Here is an 18,928-nt window from a genome sequence, read left to right on the forward strand (position 1 = left end):
CACCTGAGGACGCGTGTCCTTTCCAGGACAGGAGCGCTCGTGCTGTACGCGGTGACGTAGTACGTCGGACGGGCCCGTGACAATCCATCAGATTAGAGCTTGACCCCGCAGGATTTGTTGGGAGTGATACGCCGAGTGAGAGCAGACGGAATGATCTAGATTTTCATATTTATGTTCCACTTATGTTCCATCTGCGTGTTTTAATTCAGCGTAGAAGGATCGGATGCATCTTTTACGCACGAAACTCGAGGACCCAATAAAAGGAGCCCCTCTCCAAAAATGACCAAAGTGGAGCCATGGCAGGTTTTACGCATAGGAGGATTTGACAAACTTTTTTTTTTTGGAGCATTCTGCAATTTCTCACTAGCTATCTGAGATCTGATGATGTGTAATATTCCTTCTGCCTGTGGCGCCGTTTAATCCCCCCTGATTATACCTCAGATGGATTGCGTCCGACTGACACCAGGGCCAAGTCAGATCCTTCTCACCGCTATGCTTGCGTCTTGATTGCCGATTTGAAGTCATTTGAGGGACTTGAAGCATCACTGTTGGAGCCCCCAGCTTCTAAAAATGAGGAGAGCTGTCCTAAAAGAAGCCGTGAAACGGTTCCCCTGGCTCGCCAACGTCACTCTGTACGGGTGCTTGTTCGCAGGCGGAGACCTGGTCCACCAGCTCATTGCGCAGGAGGAGCGCATGGACTGGAAACACACTCGCGACGTGGCCATCGTGGCCATCAGTTTTCATGGGAATTTCAATTACTTCTGGCTGCGGGCCCTGGAGAGGCGTTTCCCCGGGAAGTCCGCCGGGATGGTGCTCCGAAAACTGCTGCTGGACCAAAGCTTCGCGTCGCCTTTGGCCACCAGTGTGTTCTACACAGGTAGAAATGCTCTAAATCCACATTGCAGAGACAATTTAGAGTTTGGTTTCAAGTGCATGCACACTTGGGTCTATGTTTGGTTTGAGATGAATATTATCTGATGCCTAAAACATCCAAATATCTAACTCTTTGTTTAAAGGTCACCAAAATAGATCAGGAACACAGACTCTAATATGTATTTTCAGTTACAAATCTGTAAAATATACAGTAAGTAGTAAATTGATGAGCTTCCTGTTGAGGTCATATTTCAGTCAAACATCATGTGGGTCAAGGTTAGGAGTCATAACACACGTTTTAATCGTGCGTAATGGCGCACATTCATCCCCAAACTGTGCGTAAACGTCTCCTCGTGTCCTGCAGGAGTGAGCTTCTTGGAGGGAAAGGAAGACATATTTGAAGACTGGAGGGAGAAGTTCTTCAACACCTGGAAGGTGAGTAAGGCCTCGTTAGCATCATGTAAAAGTGAGTCACCTTGTCCTCCACACACACACACACACACACACACACACACACACACACACACACACACACACACACACACACACACACACTGCTGCGACCTCACCACCAGATTAACCTAGATTATGGCGCTGCTGCTTCTGCGCAGTGGGGACGAGCAAATCGGGTAATTCAATCATAACTACAGCCAGTTGATAAAAAAGAGGAAGCAAGTTTCAGGAGCTGAAATCTTGCCAAATGTGAATCACCTGTCATGCTGATGTAATTGTGTATAAAGCTTCATGATCTTGGTAAATGTCTCATCAGATAATACTTAGCGTCCTAAATCTTATTTTACTTGACGTGTAGAAAGGTTCCAGATCATTGATTATGATATACCTTGACTCAATAATCTTAAATAATTATGTATAATTGTTCACAGTGGTGAAAAGACATAAATTACTGTCATGGATGGATTACTCAAAGGGCCAAATATCACTGACCATGAAGAGATGCAAAATGACCACTAAGAAACATATAATGACGACAAGGAAACACAGAAAACTCAAAAGAAACGCAGGATAACTACTAAGACACAAAAAAAGACCAGCGAAACACACAAACTGACCTCAAGGAGGCACAAAACGACTACAAAGAGACGAATTTGACTTAAAAGGGACACAATGTATTAAGGAGATACACAATGAGTATAAAGAAGCATTAAACAACTACAAAGACACAAAAAGTCTTCAAAGAGACACAAATGACAGGAAGGAAACAAAAAATGATCAAAATTACATTCCATCTTGTTCCAAATTGAATGTCATTTACTTGATACTGTTACAGCATGAACATGATTTAATTACTCAATCCAAGCAATCAATCATCCTAAAAATACCTTCAAATCCAAAATTTGCTCAAAGTCCAAATCGCAGGTCAGTTAACTAAATTAATGATGATGGAAGTTTGGCACCGTAAGTGTTGCTTCTATTTCAAGATCTAATTACACAGCCCATTCATACAATTAAAATTTTAAGACGAATGAGAATCTCAAAGCATCCAAACTAAACTATCAGTATCTTCTCTGCATATATTAACCTATATATGAACCTTTGATCTCCTTTAATACTCGTTTCAAGGCAGTAAGAACAGATTTACATGTGATTGTGTGCTGTAGCTCCTCTGTGTCTTCACTCATCATCTCCTATCTTCTCTTTCAGACTGGACTCATGTACTGGCCGTTCATGCAGGTAAACGTTAAAACAAGTTACTTTTTCGTACACATTTATGTCTGACTCTGTATTTCACAGTTTACGTGAGTTGAATTTTTGCATTCAGAGTAGGGATTAAAGTAAAAAATATCTATGTACATGCTTATGCATACATCAGAAGCAGGCAGCAATCTCCAGTTCTGTAAAGTGAAGCCAATGCTTCTGGTCTTAAAGCTGCATTCTCTCTACTGTCCATCAGGGGGCGACTCCTCTGGTTGTATAGAAGTCTATGAGAAAATGACTCTACTTCTCTCTTGATTTATTCCCTCAGTAAACATTGTAAACATGAGTTTATGGTCTCAATCTCTAGTTTCAAGTCTTCTTCAATACAGCATGATGTTCATTTAGTAAATGATGGTCCATTTAGAGTCAAATAGACCATAAAGCAGGTTATGCTTTAGGGCGGGGCTACACAGTGATTGACAGGTCTCTACCAGAGACGTATACTGCGTCTCTACATCACTCCTCCTCAGTCCTAATATGGTCACTTCCTTTCATCGGATGCAAAAAAAACAACGGTGTAATTCCTGTCGCTGCCAGAGGGGGAAACAAAAGTTGCACACTTCAGCTTTAACTTTTGTTCTGTCTGTCTGATTCTGCCCACTGAAGGATAAATACGTTTTAATTCATATCTGTATATGTTGAACATCATTTATTGTTTTCTGCCCTCCGTCTCAGCTCCTGAACTTTGTCCTGATGCCGTTGTACATGCGGACGGCCTTCATGGGCTGCTGCGCTTTCCTCTGGGCCACCTTCCTGTGCTTCTCGCGGCAGAGCGGCGACGGCACCGCCGCCGTGGCCCTGGCCTTCGTCATGGACCCCCGTAAGACCCTGGAGGAGATACGAGAGGCACGGCTGGCTCGGAGAAAACAGAAGACCCAGCGGGAAAACTAGATGGAGGAAGAGGAGGAGGATGCTTCTGTCTTCCAGGCCTTTGACAGAGGGTTTCCACTTTGGCTTAACCATCTAACTGAGGAGAAGGTTACTGGTTGGAAAAAGGAAAAACATTTCTCTTTCACATATGCACACAACAGTTGACTGTTATGGCTACCATAACATTACTAAGAACTTAAGTTGAAGTTGCAGATGTGGTGACATTTTCTTCTTGTACTGAGTTATATTTTACCTTTTTTCTGCGTGATAACTTTATCCTATTTCCCCAGAAATGTGTTCTTGGTAAAGTGGGACAGCATTTAGGTAAAAGCAGGCGGCAACCTCTGGTTCTGCCGAGTGAAGCCGATGCGGAAGTGTCTCAAAGCTGCACTCTCTCTAATGTCCATTAGGGGGCGACTCCTCTGGTTGTATAGAAGTCAATGAGAAAATGACTCTACTTCTCTCTTGATTTATTCCCTCAGTAAACATTGTAAACATGAGTTTATGGTCTCAATCTCTAGTTTCAAGTCTTCTTCAATACAGCATGATATTCATTTAGTAATTTATGCTCCATTTAGAGTCAAATAGACCATAAAGCAGGGTAGGCTTTAGGGCGGGGCTACACAGTGATTGACAGGTCTCTACCAGAGACGTATATGGCGTCTCTACGTCACTCCTCCTCAGTCCAAATATGGTCACTTCCTTTCATTGGATGCAAAAAAAAACAAGATGGCTAAGGCCGTATTCCAAGATGGGGACGAGAAAACTCAAGGCTTCAAAACCTCACGATGACTACGTCTGAGTAAAAGAGGAAACTCAGGTGAAACAGATTATTAAGAATAAGAGAATATATCAGTTAATATAGTTTAGTTTATAAAAAGTTATTTTTATCTTCATTACAGCACACAATACTAAAGTATTGGATGAAACAGACCCAAAATTCTTCCACTCTTAAAACATTATCACTACTGGAGCAAAAAAAGGGGAAGTTTTTCAACGAAATCAAATTGGTTCATCCTCAGGGGACCATGAAGCTGCTCAACACGGTTTACATCGAGACAGATTTGGATATTTCTTGTGTCCAAGTAGAGATTTTTGAAAAAGCCTGGCACATATTGTTTACAGTTGAAGTGATGAACAGATGAAGCTCCTGAGATCAGATTTAAGGGTTTGATGTTTCTGCTATACACTAAAGTTGTGCCTTCTCTCTCTCTTGGTGTCTGTGAGCTTTGCAGTGTTTGGCTGACTGGTGATAGTTATTAGCATAATCAATACAACGCAATATGTATAAATATATATATGTTTTTGTGTGTGTACAATTTTAAAATAGAGATTTTTCTGGATTATTACATATTAGGAGTCGGATGCCTGAAAGCTCTTGAAGGTTCATCACCTGGGGAGCAAGAATGATCTCAGCAAATATCAAAATATGTCCATTAATGTTTGACGGCGGCACAAGAGGAAGGGCAATCAAAGTGTTTTTGTTTGAGGTGAAAGCTGGAGGTGGGTCATCCTCTGGAAATCATGAATATTAACAACAGTTTTCATTTTTTTGTAGTTTTTTTAAATGTCGACAAATCCCAAGAAAAGAACAAAACCAACGTGTTAGTCCGTCTCTTAAGAATAATTTAAAAAAACTAAAAACTTTAAAAACATCTCACAAATATATAATTTCATTAATAGCAGGTCACTTTAATTATTAGCAAGCTTTCTTCTGTCAGCAGTGCAATAGTTGGGGACGCATTAATCCACATACTAGTGAGTGTTTGTGGCAGCAGGACGATGTGTGTGTGTGTGTGTGTGTGTGTGTGTGTGTGTGTGTGTGTGTGTGTGTGTGTGTGTGTGTGATTTAGTCAGAATAAACTGCAGTGTGTTTATGTTAATGAAGGAACAACAGCGACACTTAATAATGTGTTTTAATTGAGCTCTAAGAGGCATCAGGCTGTGATACTCAGATAAAACGTGTTGGTTGTTCTGTATCGTTGGATTTGTCGATAGCAGAAAAAGGCTCAGTGTGTTTTATTACTAAAGGATATTTATCGGTCCATCCCACTTGTGTTGTGTCTCCTAGTTTAATCTCAATCCTGTCCTCTTACTTGAAACATCACATAGGTTGCCATCAGCCCAGATACCTTATCATGTAACACGTAATTTACCCAAACAAACCCATTATTCGCTCTTGTTAGATTTTCTTTTAGCGAAGCTGTACAATTTGTGACTTTTATCATTGATTATACAAAGAGAATTTATTGCTGAATATGCAGTACATTTATTATTATACCAATATTATACTTATAATGGATACAATTACCCATAAATTATTCTAGGGAGGACTTTTAGAAGTTTGGACTTCTGTCGATGAGCTTTAAGTGAATAGATGTTCAGTTTTTTCTCTATGTACGAAACAAAAATTAAATATTATTCAGAACTTTGTGTGAATATGATATTGTGATGATTGTTTTACAGCAAACTGTGAGAACTTAAACTATTTTGTTGCATTTTTTTTATTTTTAATTAGGACAATTCTTTGGTCACTTTAATCTGATATAATAGAGTCAAATTATTCCTTTTATACATCTCCTCTATTCTTTTAAGTAGATGGGATGATGTCATGGAGAAATTTGTTACAGTTAAACCTTGAATGATGAGTCCTATCACACTGGTGAAGGTGATGAATCAGCTCCTGGAGCGGATTTAGACTGATGGAAACAGTGATTTTGTTTAAGTGCACAAAATATTCTGTTCTTTTATCCTTATTCTAGAAAAGACAATATTATAATAAGCTGTTTACATGGCTGAGGGAAATTAATATTACACTTATATTCCCGTTACATGCAGCCATGCATACTCTGATTAATGGAACACGGTTCATTTCTACATCCAAAAAGGTTGTCGATGAATTATAAAGCTGTTGATATCCAAGTCCTTCATGATGTTTAAAAGTAGGTGTGTTTCTCCTTTTCTTTTGTACATGCATCTCTACTCCAGCTTTACAAACTGTTGTAGTGAATACTTGTAATTTTTAAGTAAGTACATGTTTAAAACTTGATAATTTTTATATTATGGTACTAAAACTTAAAAGAAAAGGTAAAGGATCTGAATACTTCTCCTTCCACTACTGCTGTACAAAGACCTAAAACAAAACATAACTTCACTGACTACATTGGATCTACAAGTAGAGGGCAGATGAATAAACTGTTGTTCGCCAGTAGTTCCCGTAAACCACAAATTGTACATTTCTGTCTAAAAGAACGTGTTTTCAAACAAGATAAATCCTCTTAAATGGTAAGATTTGGAGGACAGATCCAGACTGGCTGTTTCTTCCTGTTTCCAGTGTTTAATGCTAAGCTAGACTAACCACACATCCTGACTTTCTGAATACCTGTTTGCTACATGACAGAGTGGATTGGAGTGTGTTTATGTGTGTGTGTGTGGTGTGTGTGTGTGTGTGTGTGTGTGTGTGTGTGTGTGTGTGTGTGTGTGTGTGTGTGTGTGTGTGTGTGTGTGTGTGTGTGTGTGTGTGTGTGTGTGTCAATAACAGTTTTATGCTCCAGCGATGGTGCGTGTGGATTAACCAGGATCAGATATGCCTAGTTAATCCCTCAGAAAAGGACATGGTTGACCCAGCTTGACCTCTGACCCCACCGAATGAAATAGAAATTAACGGCTGGAGAATAGTAATGTTCTGTGGAAGTATAAATCATTGTAATGATAATGTCTGTTTCCTATCACCTGTTAATTACTTGATTTCAATAAAACTGATGTTTTGTTGGAGCTTTTGTAGTGTTGCACTGTGGTAAAGAGGAAGTTGTTTAAATGCAACTTTAAAAGTATAAATATTTCCTCCTTTTTTTTAATATGTAGAGATAAACAACATAGATGTTTATTAATTTATTTCTTGATCCACTATGATAAATAAATGAGAAACACAAACAGGGATATATATATATATATATATATATATATCAAATGGTTGTGGTAGAAAATTAAAGGTATGACATTTTTAGACACGAATTTAGGATTTTTAGAAAACAAAAGGGTAACCCCAACACTGAAATTGGCCCCTGTTACTACTTAAAATGTTACAACAAAAGTTTTTAAATGCTGTTTAAGATATATTTATGTCAAACTGTTTTATTACATTGTATACTATATTACATTTCTATTAAATCTTCATATTAAGATAAGATAAGATAATCCTTTATTAGTCCCTGCAGGGGAAATTTGCTTGTACAATTTATACAGACAAACAATAAGGACAATTACTTTTTCATGTTATCTATTAATAATCATATTATATAAACACCTCTGACATATAGGCCTACTAGATTTGCTGACTCTGCTCCCATAAAACACATCACACCGCTTTCACTTTTGAACTGTAATTTTTTCTTAACGTTTCGACTTCAACTGATCTTGTACAGCTTCTATTATACGTTAGCTTTATACACCTCAAACTATTTATATTTACTAGATCTGTGTTTTTTTCTTTCCTTATGCTGCTTCAAAAACTAAATTTACCTCTGGGGATCATTAAAGGCTTATCTTAACTTATATTATTTTATCTTTACGTTCCTACTGTCAGTGAATACAGCACAAATTCATCCGTTCATATAAGATTATACCTGTAATTTATGTATTCATAGCTCATAATTTTCAGCAATAACGCACTTATTAACTAACCACCACTCCAGAAGCACTATTTTTATCACGATATATAAAAAAGTATCAATTTTCCGACAGCACTGGAAGGCATCACCGGCCTCCGGTAATTCATCACAACGTCTAGACCCTGAAGATTATGGAGACACCCCTCTGTCACAGATGTCACTCCTCTGATTGGACAATGATCCTGATCCCGCCTACCAACATTTGATTGACAGGCAATCGACCAATAGCAACGAGCGAACGAGTCCGTCATCTAACTTCTGATTGGTGGATCGGTCCGGGACACTATCAATGGCATCTCGTATTGTTCGACGTCTTCCCAAGACAGTCGCAACTTTGTGGCTTTCCAACTCCGAGGAAGTCCTTTAATGGTTTTCTTTTTACGGTTCTACCATTACATTTAATCGACGGACGTTTGTCGGAATACAAAGCAGCACATGAAGAGGATTTAAAATAAATAATAAGTTGGTTATTACTGCGTCTGAGCGTAAGTTGTAGTTCTATTTGTCTCAGCTGGGATTTACACTCTAAACTCCCTTAACTAGTAAATATAATATATAATATATATGTATATATAATAGTTTGACCTTATCATCTGCATTGTGTATTAAAGCAGGTGTCCGCTCTGACATGAGGGTATACATTACCCGTTATCTTTTAGGTGACGTTTACTTGTAGTTCCCCTTTTGTAGTTCAGCTTGATGACCAGACTCCTTTCACATATTGCGTCTAAATAGTTTGAACTGTAGTTTGAGTTGCCATTTAATCGAATTTAACCTACATTAAATATGTCATTTGAATCGATAGATGCTATTGTTGAATTCGGCTTACAAACAAAAACGTATTTAATATAGTTAAGTTTAAGTTTAGTGCCTTGATTCCCTTAACTTGGACGCTCTTTCCTAACTGAGAAAACTGTAAACGCCATTGATGGTGTTGACGAGCAGAAAACAAGAAACTGCGATTTCATCTGGAAGTCAGTGCTGCATAACTAATCCCTTATATGCCGAATTAACGTGGAACTGCTGATGAATCCTTTTAAATCATGTTTTATGATCATTTACTTTTTAACCATTGACTGGTGTGACTTTGAAAATAAATGTCCCTATTTCTAAAGGGAATTCCCAGAGATCGGAACTTTTCTTATTGGCTTGTTTTTAATTGACCCACAGACCGGTGCTGGTGTGTGAGAGGAGAGATGGGGGATCCGGAGCCTCCAGAGTTTGGGTCCCTGGAGGAAGAGCTGGAGCACTGGAAGGACCAGGCTGCCAGACTACAACAAAGGTGTGTCCCCCCCTTGTTTATGTTGTTTTTAACAAGCCTCACAGTCCATCACTTCTGCCTCCCTCTGTTCATCAACATAACACATGTTAAAGTACTCTCTATCATAATATGAGAGTACATTATCGTCTTTTACTAGATGATTAAAGTATTTTTGCACCTTTTTAGCTAGAGGATTGTTGATGTTTTTAATGCCACAGAAGTTCTGAAAGATGATCTTTTTTAATATTGTTATATAAATTACATGAGTTAATATTTTGCTCTAATAAATCAATAATCTTGTGCTAATCAGACTGCGTGGGAAATACAACAAAAATATAATCTTTCATGGACTTCTAGGGCTCCGTGATGAATTCAGAAATAATAATCAATACCTCCTCTCCAGTTTAGTTTGTAAAGCAGTAGACCCTCCTGCATGATAAACAATTGTGAACCTCAAGGTGTTTTCCATTTAAACACATTTCTGTGATGTTTAGACTTTCGTGTTTAATCCATAATCGCCACATCTTCTCGAGGTTCGGTTGGGGAAATGGTCAATTTGGATAATAGCTCAGATAATGTTTTCTGTGATAATGTCCAAAGGTAACAAACGTGTGACTAACATTCTGCATATGTGTGCATGTGTGTGTGTTCAGTGCGGAGGAGGCCCAGGAGGAGCTGCAGGAGTTTCAGCAGATGAGTCGGGACTACGAGGTGGAGCTGGAGACGGAGCTGAAGCAATGCGAGACGCGAAACCGTGAGCTTCTGTCCACCAACCACCGCCTTCATATGGAACTGGAAAACTACAAGGTACAGAGGACGTTATCAGTTATGAGATATTGGTGAAAAATAGAGATTGAGACCATAAACTCATGTTTACAATGTTTACTAAGGGAATAAATCAAGAGAGAAGTAGAGTCATTTCCTCATAGACTTCTATACAACCAGAGGAGTCGCCCCCTGCTGGTCAGGAGAGAGAATGCAAGTTTAAAGAAACTTCCGCATCGGCTTCACCCGGCAGAACCGGAGGTCACCGCCTGTGTGCATGTAAACGTAGTCATTACCTCAGCATTGGTTTTATAGCCGACACTGAAACATAAAGCTGCTCTGTCAGAACCGTCCAAGTTATTGTGATAACATTCAACCAGCTGATCACCCGTTAAAAGTGGATTTGACTGGAGACTTTCATATCCATCAGCTGATAGTATGTTAAGTTTTATGACTTTGGTTGCCTGTGCTGAATAGTCTGCACACACACACATATATATACACACACACACACACACACACACACACACACACACACACACACACACACACACACACACACACACTTTCACAGAGGATTGATTCAGGGCTGGAACAGCCAGCTGATGACTCTTGCCTGGTCCGTGTCTGGAGGGGATGTCAGTTCTTCCCATAAAACCTTCACCAGTAAATGTCAGAGTTAATTCGTTCCCTTTTTTCCTTATCTTTCTGCTGAGATCACGAGAGGGAAAGTGTCTCTATTATAAAAAAACTAAAACAGGCCACTTAAACAAAACATAGAGATACTTTTTGCTACACATTTCAGTCGTAAAGCCTTGTTTGTAACACGCAGTTTTGTACTTCCTAATTTTTTTAATAAGTTTCTTATAAACATTGCACTTCAACATTCAGGAGAGAAAATTTTGACTTTTTTTGCAGTAGAATGTTGGTCTGAGGTGAAGTTTTTAAGTTTGGATGACATATATATATATATATATATATATATATATATATATATATATATATATATATATATATATATATATATATATATACATATATTGTTGTGGCAGCAATAACTTTTATTAATAATTGTATTTATTATTATTATATATTTATTTAGTTCAGAGGCATTTTAGCCAAAAAGACTATGAAGATCAGTGATTCTGCAGCAAAAAAAAGTTTACGGAAACAAAATGGGCAAGTTTAAGATATTTATTTAGTTTTTGTACAGTCAAAATGGCAAAAAAGTCACTCATACTTCAAATTAAAATCATTTAAGATACATGCACACAAATAATACACATGAGACTGTATTGAGAAGTGAGAAAGGTTTCTACTCACTTTCAAAACAGCAGAGAGTGTTTATCTTTGACAGGATGTGTGAACAGAATGCAGAGACTTCAAGGAATTTAGCGAGAGCATGCTGAAGCTTGACATGTTTTGTGTTGTCGGTTCTCTCTTAAGACACATCCAGCTGTGAGACTCATATATGAGATCACCAAAGTATGTTTTTATACCAGCAAATGTTTTTATTAGCTTGTTATTATACTTTTAATCACATTAAGATGATGTTTTTAAAACTTTTCTTTGGTTTAGCTGAATGACCTCAAATGTTCAGAATATTTAAATGATTTTGACGTCACATAAGCTTTTAAAGGACTTTGAAGTCTTCATAATCTGTATATTTTCTATGTTTTCTCGTGGTCGTCCTCTTTCCAGGAGAAGTATGAGACGCAGCACTCGGAGGCCCACCGGCAGATCTCCACCCTGGAGGGGGACCTGGCGGAGACCACCGCCGTCAGAGACCAGCTCCAAAAATACATCCGAGAGCTGGAGCAGGCCAACGACGACCTGGAGAGGACCAAGAGGTCAGAGGTCACTTAAAGGGCCAGTGTGCAGGATTTGTCCGCCATGTTTTTAGAGCCTGGAAAGAGCCTTTCACATTTTTAAATTACCTTGAAGGCCACCGTAGACTTCTACACGCTTGTTTTGAAAAGGGAGGCGTGAGAGAAGGGGTGTTCAGTTGGTTGCAGTCTGCATCCTCACCACTAGATGTCACTAAATCCCACTCGCTGTCCCTTTTAAGGAAGTTAAAGGAAAATTCTCTCTTCAATCTTTTTTTGTTTCAGGGCGACCATCATGTCTCTGGAGGACTTTGAGCAGAGGATGAACCAGGTCATAGAGAGGAACGCCTTCCTGGAGAGCGAGCTGGATGAGAAGGAGAACCTGTTGGAGTCCGTCCAGAGGCTGAAGGACGAGGCCAGAGGTAGAGAGCTCCGGTTGTTCATCTAAACAGTGTTCAGCATGCTGAGATGACAGTGACTTCTAAGTTTTGGAGCTGATTTCATGTTGTTTTATTATTTTCTTTTTCTTTAAATAGTTATAATAAATCTAAATATTATAACAAGTTATTTTAAGAACAAGAAGAGGAACACTGACAGAAAACTTGAGGCCCCTCTGAAACCCCAAACCCACCGACGGAATGGAAAAGCATGTTTTCTAAAACTACACCGTTTATCACAGCAAGAAGATGTAAAAGCTGTTACTATCGTCAGGTTTTCATCTTTCCGATGGACCTCGAACAAATGTGTGAGGAACAAAAAAAAGCAACCAAAACGAAGCTTTAAATTGTGATATTTAATCAAAAACATTTTATTCTACATGTCTCATTTAAAGTCTCGCCCCAAATAAACTGTTTACTTTAATCAGATTCTATAAAAAACATTAAATTCTGAGGTCCTCAGTGAAACTATGAAGCCATAATTGATTCATCTGTCATGTGACAAAAATGACATAAACTTTGACTGAACTGCAGGCTGCAGAACAGGGAGGAGAGAAGAGGCTGTAAGTAGAGGTTGTACAAATGTAAATAGTTCACTATGTATAGCACGTAGAGCCTCTATTCTTTTTCAAATTTTTGTAAAATATATTATCAAAGAAATTCAACTTGTGTTTTTTGTTTTTTAGGATTTTTGTCATTATAACTCTGTTATTCTGCACTAAAGACATGTTTGAGTTCTCCCTCAACAGTCATGATTGTTCTGTTTCCATAGAGGAGCAGGACTTTAATACTGAAGTGAAAAACAAGGCAACAGAGAGTTAAATGTGACAGGAGAGAAAAGAACGGCCTGAAACTGCTTGGTGTTCAGGGGGTTAAAGAAGTACATTGAACTCATTTTAGTCAAAATCGTATAAAGACATCGTTGAAGACATTTTTTATCTTCTTTGATCTCAAAGATTGCAACTTATCTAAAGATTTTAAACACAGCAAACGTGAATACAGTTTGTTTTTTCTACGTGTTATTTCATGATGCATCATTTTAAAGTCTCCTGTTTCACTTCTGTAACTGTTATATGTGTGTGTGTGTGTGTGTGTGTGTGTGTGTGTGTGTGTGTGTGTGTGTGTGTGTGTGTGTGTGTGTGTGTGTGTGTGTGTGTGTGTGTGTGTGTGTGAGACAGACCTGAGACAGGAGCTCGCCGTGCAGCAGAAACAGCAGGTTCAGGACAGGAAGCCGTCCTTCAGCAGCGCCATCAGAGATCCTCCTCCTCCTCCTCCTCATCTTCAGCCTCGGCGGGTTTGGGTTTGCCCACCCCTCCCCTCACCCCGGCAGACAAACGACCGGAGGACAAAACCACGTCTCCGTCCTCCAACCAGCCCGTCCCCTCTTCCACAACGACGCCATCCAGACCTCCAGCCTCGTCAGAGTCCTTCAGCTCCACACCGCTGTCCGTCAGCAGAGGTCGGTTCATGTGTTTGTTTGTTTTTGTTTTATACCACTTAAAGCTTCTCTGCATTCATCAGGTGTGTTTGTTTTTTACAGCAGGAGAAAGCCTCTCGGGGAATCCTCTCACCATGTCGGCGAGAATCTCGGCTCTTAACATCGTCGGAGAGCTGCTGAGAAAAGTCGGGGTAAGACTTGTGACTTTTGACCCAGAACCTTTTTAAATCAGCTGCTGACTTTCATCATGTGACGCTGCAGGGTGCTTCTGGTTTTACACTCTCAAATGCACACAAACTACTTATTTTGAACCCACATAACATTTAAATAAGCACAAATCATAACATAACATTTAAACAAGCACAAATCAATGATTGTTCTTCATAAATAACATTTCCTGAGTAATATAGAATTTACGGCCTATTGGAATATCATTTGAATTGTGGGGAATTTTGCATTATCGGGATAATCATGAATATCGTCATGAGTATTGATGCAACGATCAAAAAACTCACGGGTTCGGATCGGATCACAGATCAGAGTCAGAGACACAAAAGCAGAAATAACTTTAAGAGATCCCTGATCACGTTTTATTGTCAAAGTGTTAATGAAGCTGAATGTTTACGTCGTCTCCTGCTCGTAGAACCTGGAGTCCAAGCTTGCGTCGTGTCGTGATTACGTCAACGAGCAGACGGCGAGCCGCAGAGGCCAGGCTGGTGGACAGGGGGCGCCGTCGGGACAGAACAACTCCTCAGAGACTCACTCTACCAACGGGCTCTACAACAAGGGGTGAGAGGAAGAAGAACAACTGCTGTACAGGTCATGTCATGTAATCGAATCGGGTTGTGTTATCTGTTAATGGTTTGTTAACCCTAAAAACCTGCCGGCGGGATGTAAAAGCATTTTTTCTTTAATATCAGCAAAACTTCAATGTTTATCTCAGCCAGAAGCTGTAAAAAAACATTCATTCATTCAGTCATTATTGTCAGATTTTAATCTTTTAATCAGATTTTAACCGACGGTCCCTGAACACATCTTGTTTGACTAACGCTTTAGTCAGAAAAAGAAACAGAGACTAAGCTTAAAATTGTGATATTTAATCAACAACATTTTATTCTACATGTTCACAGTTTACTTAAACCAGATTCTGTAAAAAACATAAAATTCTGAGCTCCTCAGTGAAACTAGGAAGAATGATTGATTCACCTGAGACCAACAGTCATGTGACAACAATTCTGTTAAATGTAGACGTAACTGTAGGCTGCTGAACACAGAGCGGAGAGGAGAGGAGAGGCTGTAAGTAGAGGTTGTAAAAATGTAAATAATTTATATCAATAGCATGTAGAACCTTTTTTTTTTTTCCAACATTGGTAACACTTGTAGACACTTGAAGAAATTTATTTTATTGTGTAGTAAAAATCAAGACCACAGAGAGAAAAATGTGACAGGAGCAAAAAACGCCATAAACTTTGGGGTTCAGAGGGTTAAAGGGAGATTCACTCGTTGCTTTGCTCCCAAACTTGAGTAGCTGTACTTAGTTACTCTCCACCTCTAGAATGCACCGTCTAGATATTGTTAGATCATTATTTAATGAATGGTTTGAAGGTTAAAAATAATGTCTGACATGTAAACTTTTCACCTTGAGTTCTATTGTTGAGTGTTTTTGTTGTGTCTCTGAAGGCTGGTGAAGAGGTTGGACTTCGGAGCCGGACCCAAGCTGCTGCTGTGAAAGTGAAACGTCCTTAAATCCTCCTCTGGGCTCCTCTACGCCTCCCCGTCTCCTCCAGTCTGGATTTAACGGTACTGTGTGTTGCACGTCGTACGGGTCAATTGGCAGAACACGGACCACTGGATTGAGATACGGTTGCTATGGATACTTTGGGATGTCTGTTAGCAGCTCCAGTCTGCACAGGAAGAGTTTTTGTTTGTTTGTCAGCAGGACTTTTTCAGCACTTAGTCCTGGACTAACTTATTGGACTCCTTTGCTTTTTCTTTGTATCTTTTTTTGTGTATTGAGACTGAACATGAAGCGACTTTAAGAGACAGCGAGGTTACGATTACGGTTTATTATGAAAAGACACTGATGGGTGCAGGTTTAGACATTCAAGGTGCAAATAACTTAACTTAAATAGTGTTTTACTCCAATGCATGAAGGGTTTTCCTTCACTTTACTGTAGCGAAGGATGAATCTGTCACATAAATGCACATTTTTAAGTATGATCACAAATGTGACCCGATTAATCTTTGTTTTCCAAATTACAGAATCACGGCCAGCATGGTGAGCCCGAAAGTTCCGTCACAAATAGTTCACTGATAAAAAATGTTTTTACATGTCAAAGGATTTTACAAAAAGGGTCAATTCGTTTTTAGATGCTTTAGAAACACGAGGTCTTCATTTTTTTTTTTACATTTGAGTAAATATTTTGCAGCCAAATCAATTTTTTTATAGAATAAACAACCTTTGTTTCTTTAATACATTTAAGACTTGACTTGATTCTTTACAGGGTTTGTATAAAGGTGAAGTATTCCAGGAATATGAAATATGAGTTTATATAATTCGTCCTCTGCATTGTGGAGGTTGGTTTATAGCTTTTTGCCGGTTACACAAAAGTGAAAACCTAAACATCTGGATCGCCCCCTGGTGGCTAGTTTAGGAAGCGCTTGATTTCATATGCAGAGGAGCATTTTAAAACTTCAATATCACAGTCGATCATGTTCATTTAAACGTGGGAAGTCAAAATCATAATTAATATTCGGTTAATGATGCAGCGCTATGCAAACGCCAAACAGATAAAGCTGGTTCCACGCTGGCATCACCATAAACGTCACCGCTGTCGGGCAACGTACAACTTTAAATGTGTTTAAAAACCGCAACCGACCATACCACTCATTCTGCCTTTAACCTTCACTCTTTATTATTGTCCGTTACTTTTCTGGTGAAGTTTACTTTGGATATTTATGATCCCCAGAGGATGCTCAATTTCTCTGGCTTCATCAGGCCAAACCAGGCAGCAGAAGCCAAAGCTTCATGTGTTAAAGCTGCATTCTCTCTAATGTGCATCAGGGGGCGACTCCTCTGGTTGTATAGAAGTCTATGAGAAAATGACTCTACTTCTCTCTTGATTTATTCCCTCAGTAAACATTGTAAACATGAGTTTATGGTCTCAATCTCTAGTTTCAAGTCTTCTTCAATACAGCATGATGTTCATTTAGTAGATTATGGTCCATTTAGAGTCAAATAGACCATAAAGCAGGGTATGCTTTAGGGCGGGACTACACACTTATTGACAGGTCGACTCCAGAGACGTATACGGCGTCTCTACGTCACTCCTCCTCAGTCCAAATATGGTCACTTCTGTTCATTGATTGCAAAAAAACAACATGATGTGGCGACATAATCCAAGATGGCGATGGCAAAATCGCCAAACTTCTGTTAGCATTACTCTAGGGACGCCTACACTTCTAGCTCCACTCTTGATAAGAATATAAAAACATCAGCGTGTTGTTCGTTCTGTCTAATACTTTGATACTTTGTGATGAAACGATCATCGACTTCCGACTGAATTCAGAGCTCTACTTCTGTCTCTACAGGAGTGAAAAAACGTGAGATATGAATACTTCAGTGAAGGCTACTTGTGTTTTATGTTAAAAGAAAAAAGGATGTAATAGGTTTTATTTACTGTATCAAAGACGTGGAAACTATTTGAGGTTTTGTGTGTTTTGTGTTTTTTTGCCTTAAGAGCACTGACATGCTCACAAACAAAGAGTCTTCAGTGCTGCTTATGTTTCTGAAAAAGCAATAAAACTTGAAATGTTTAAAAACAATAAGTCTTAATTGTATTTCTTCTAAAAAGGCAGAAGAAGCGAGACGACACATCTGTGAGGATTTAGTAGCAGTTTAATAGCAGAGAGTCACAGCAGTCATTGTACAACTCACTTTAATTAAAGTTAAATATTATATTGTGTGTCTGTGAGGTTTAAATCACACGGATTAATTTCAATAATGAATATACAAATATAGTTTTACATTCAGTTTCCAAGTAAACAGATTCTCTCTAAAATATTTTGAAAACAAAAATAAAAATAAACCCATTGAAGGTCGTTAAGTTCCGAAGGTTGTTGTTTAATCCTTAAAATTTTTTCAAACTATTTGGTTGAGAAAATATTTAATCTGCAAACATTTTTACAACATAAATAAAAATGTCATTTTCATACAAAATTATATTTTGTTTGTTTTTAACTCTAAAGGTACCTGGTCAGAAAATACAGTCGCAACATGACAATCTGGTTAAAAATAATTTTAATTCCGCAACAGATGGAATAATTTTTTCATCTTAATCTTTAGAAAAGTCTTTGAGCTGCAAAATGTAAGTTTTGTTTAACGACTGGGTCATAATTCTTTCGGGGAAAAACGCAACAGCAGAAACTTAAACTAGGAAAACTGACTTTGGAATATAAATAAAACTAAATATATTAGATTTCCATAAATAATATGTCTTAATAATTGACAAACATTGAAGATAATGGCTACGTCACAAAACCTATTGAAAAAAACCCAAGCGTTTTTATTTCTATTATTATTTTTTTATTATTTTGTATCCATTCCACTGTAAACCAAGAAGATAAAATCTATTTCCATTCATGTCTCCTTCTTTGTCCTCTTTAAATTATAATGATTTTCTTAAATGAAGTTGAACAATTTGGAATCAATCAGTTCAAAACTAGAGTAGGAACAAATCTCAAGGTCTTTTGTTGTTATTTATACCAGCTAATGATAATGTTGAAGTCACATGATGTAGTAAAAGGTCTCTGATTTGTGCGAGAACTTCATGTTAAAGAATTGATTTTAAAAATAAATTGGGGCACTAATTGACAGACCTGTGTGTGTGTCCTAATAATTAATTTTTAGGTTCATGTCTACATCAGTTTACTTTTTTAACTTGCTCGTATTTAAACTCGACAAACAACAAGTTGACTTCCTGAGCGCTGTTTTGTTTTTTAAATGTTTGAGAAGGTGAGATAAAAACAAAATGTGAGCAGTACATCATTTAATAAAGCCAGAAAAAGAAGGG

At 38.4% G+C, this 18,928-nt stretch overlaps 2 protein-coding genes across 2 annotated transcripts; both read left to right on the forward strand.

Annotated features, from left to right (window-relative positions):
- Positions 1 to 570: 570 nt before the first annotated feature.
- On the forward strand, positions 571 to 3,516 carry mpv17l (MPV17 mitochondrial membrane protein like). The gene is made up of 4 exons (XM_054608282.1): positions 571 to 877; positions 1,238 to 1,308; positions 2,536 to 2,565; positions 3,265 to 3,516. Exons 1-4 carry the CDS (start codon positions 571 to 573, stop codon positions 3,478 to 3,480), a joined length of 624 nt encoding a protein of 207 aa, XP_054464257.1. The 3' UTR covers positions 3,481 to 3,516.
- Positions 3,517 to 8,445: 4,929 nt separating this feature from the next.
- Positions 8,446 to 17,675, forward strand: LOC129098624 (nuclear distribution protein nudE homolog 1-A-like). The gene is given in 10 exon segments (XM_054607682.1): positions 8,446 to 8,614; positions 9,300 to 9,411; positions 10,044 to 10,197; positions 11,857 to 12,005; positions 12,267 to 12,403; positions 13,597 to 13,679; positions 13,682 to 13,877; positions 13,962 to 14,047; positions 14,500 to 14,645; positions 15,537 to 17,675. Coding segments are annotated over 9 exon segments (1,086 nt in total). The 5' UTR covers positions 8,446 to 8,614; positions 9,300 to 9,325; the 3' UTR covers positions 15,586 to 17,675.
- The last annotated feature ends 1,253 nt before the right edge of the window (positions 17,676 to 18,928 follow it).

This window comes from Anoplopoma fimbria, chromosome 11 (genome assembly GCF_027596085.1).
Source record: "Anoplopoma fimbria isolate UVic2021 breed Golden Eagle Sablefish chromosome 11, Afim_UVic_2022, whole genome shotgun sequence".
NCBI lineage: Eukaryota > Metazoa > Chordata > Actinopteri > Perciformes > Anoplopomatidae > Anoplopoma > Anoplopoma fimbria.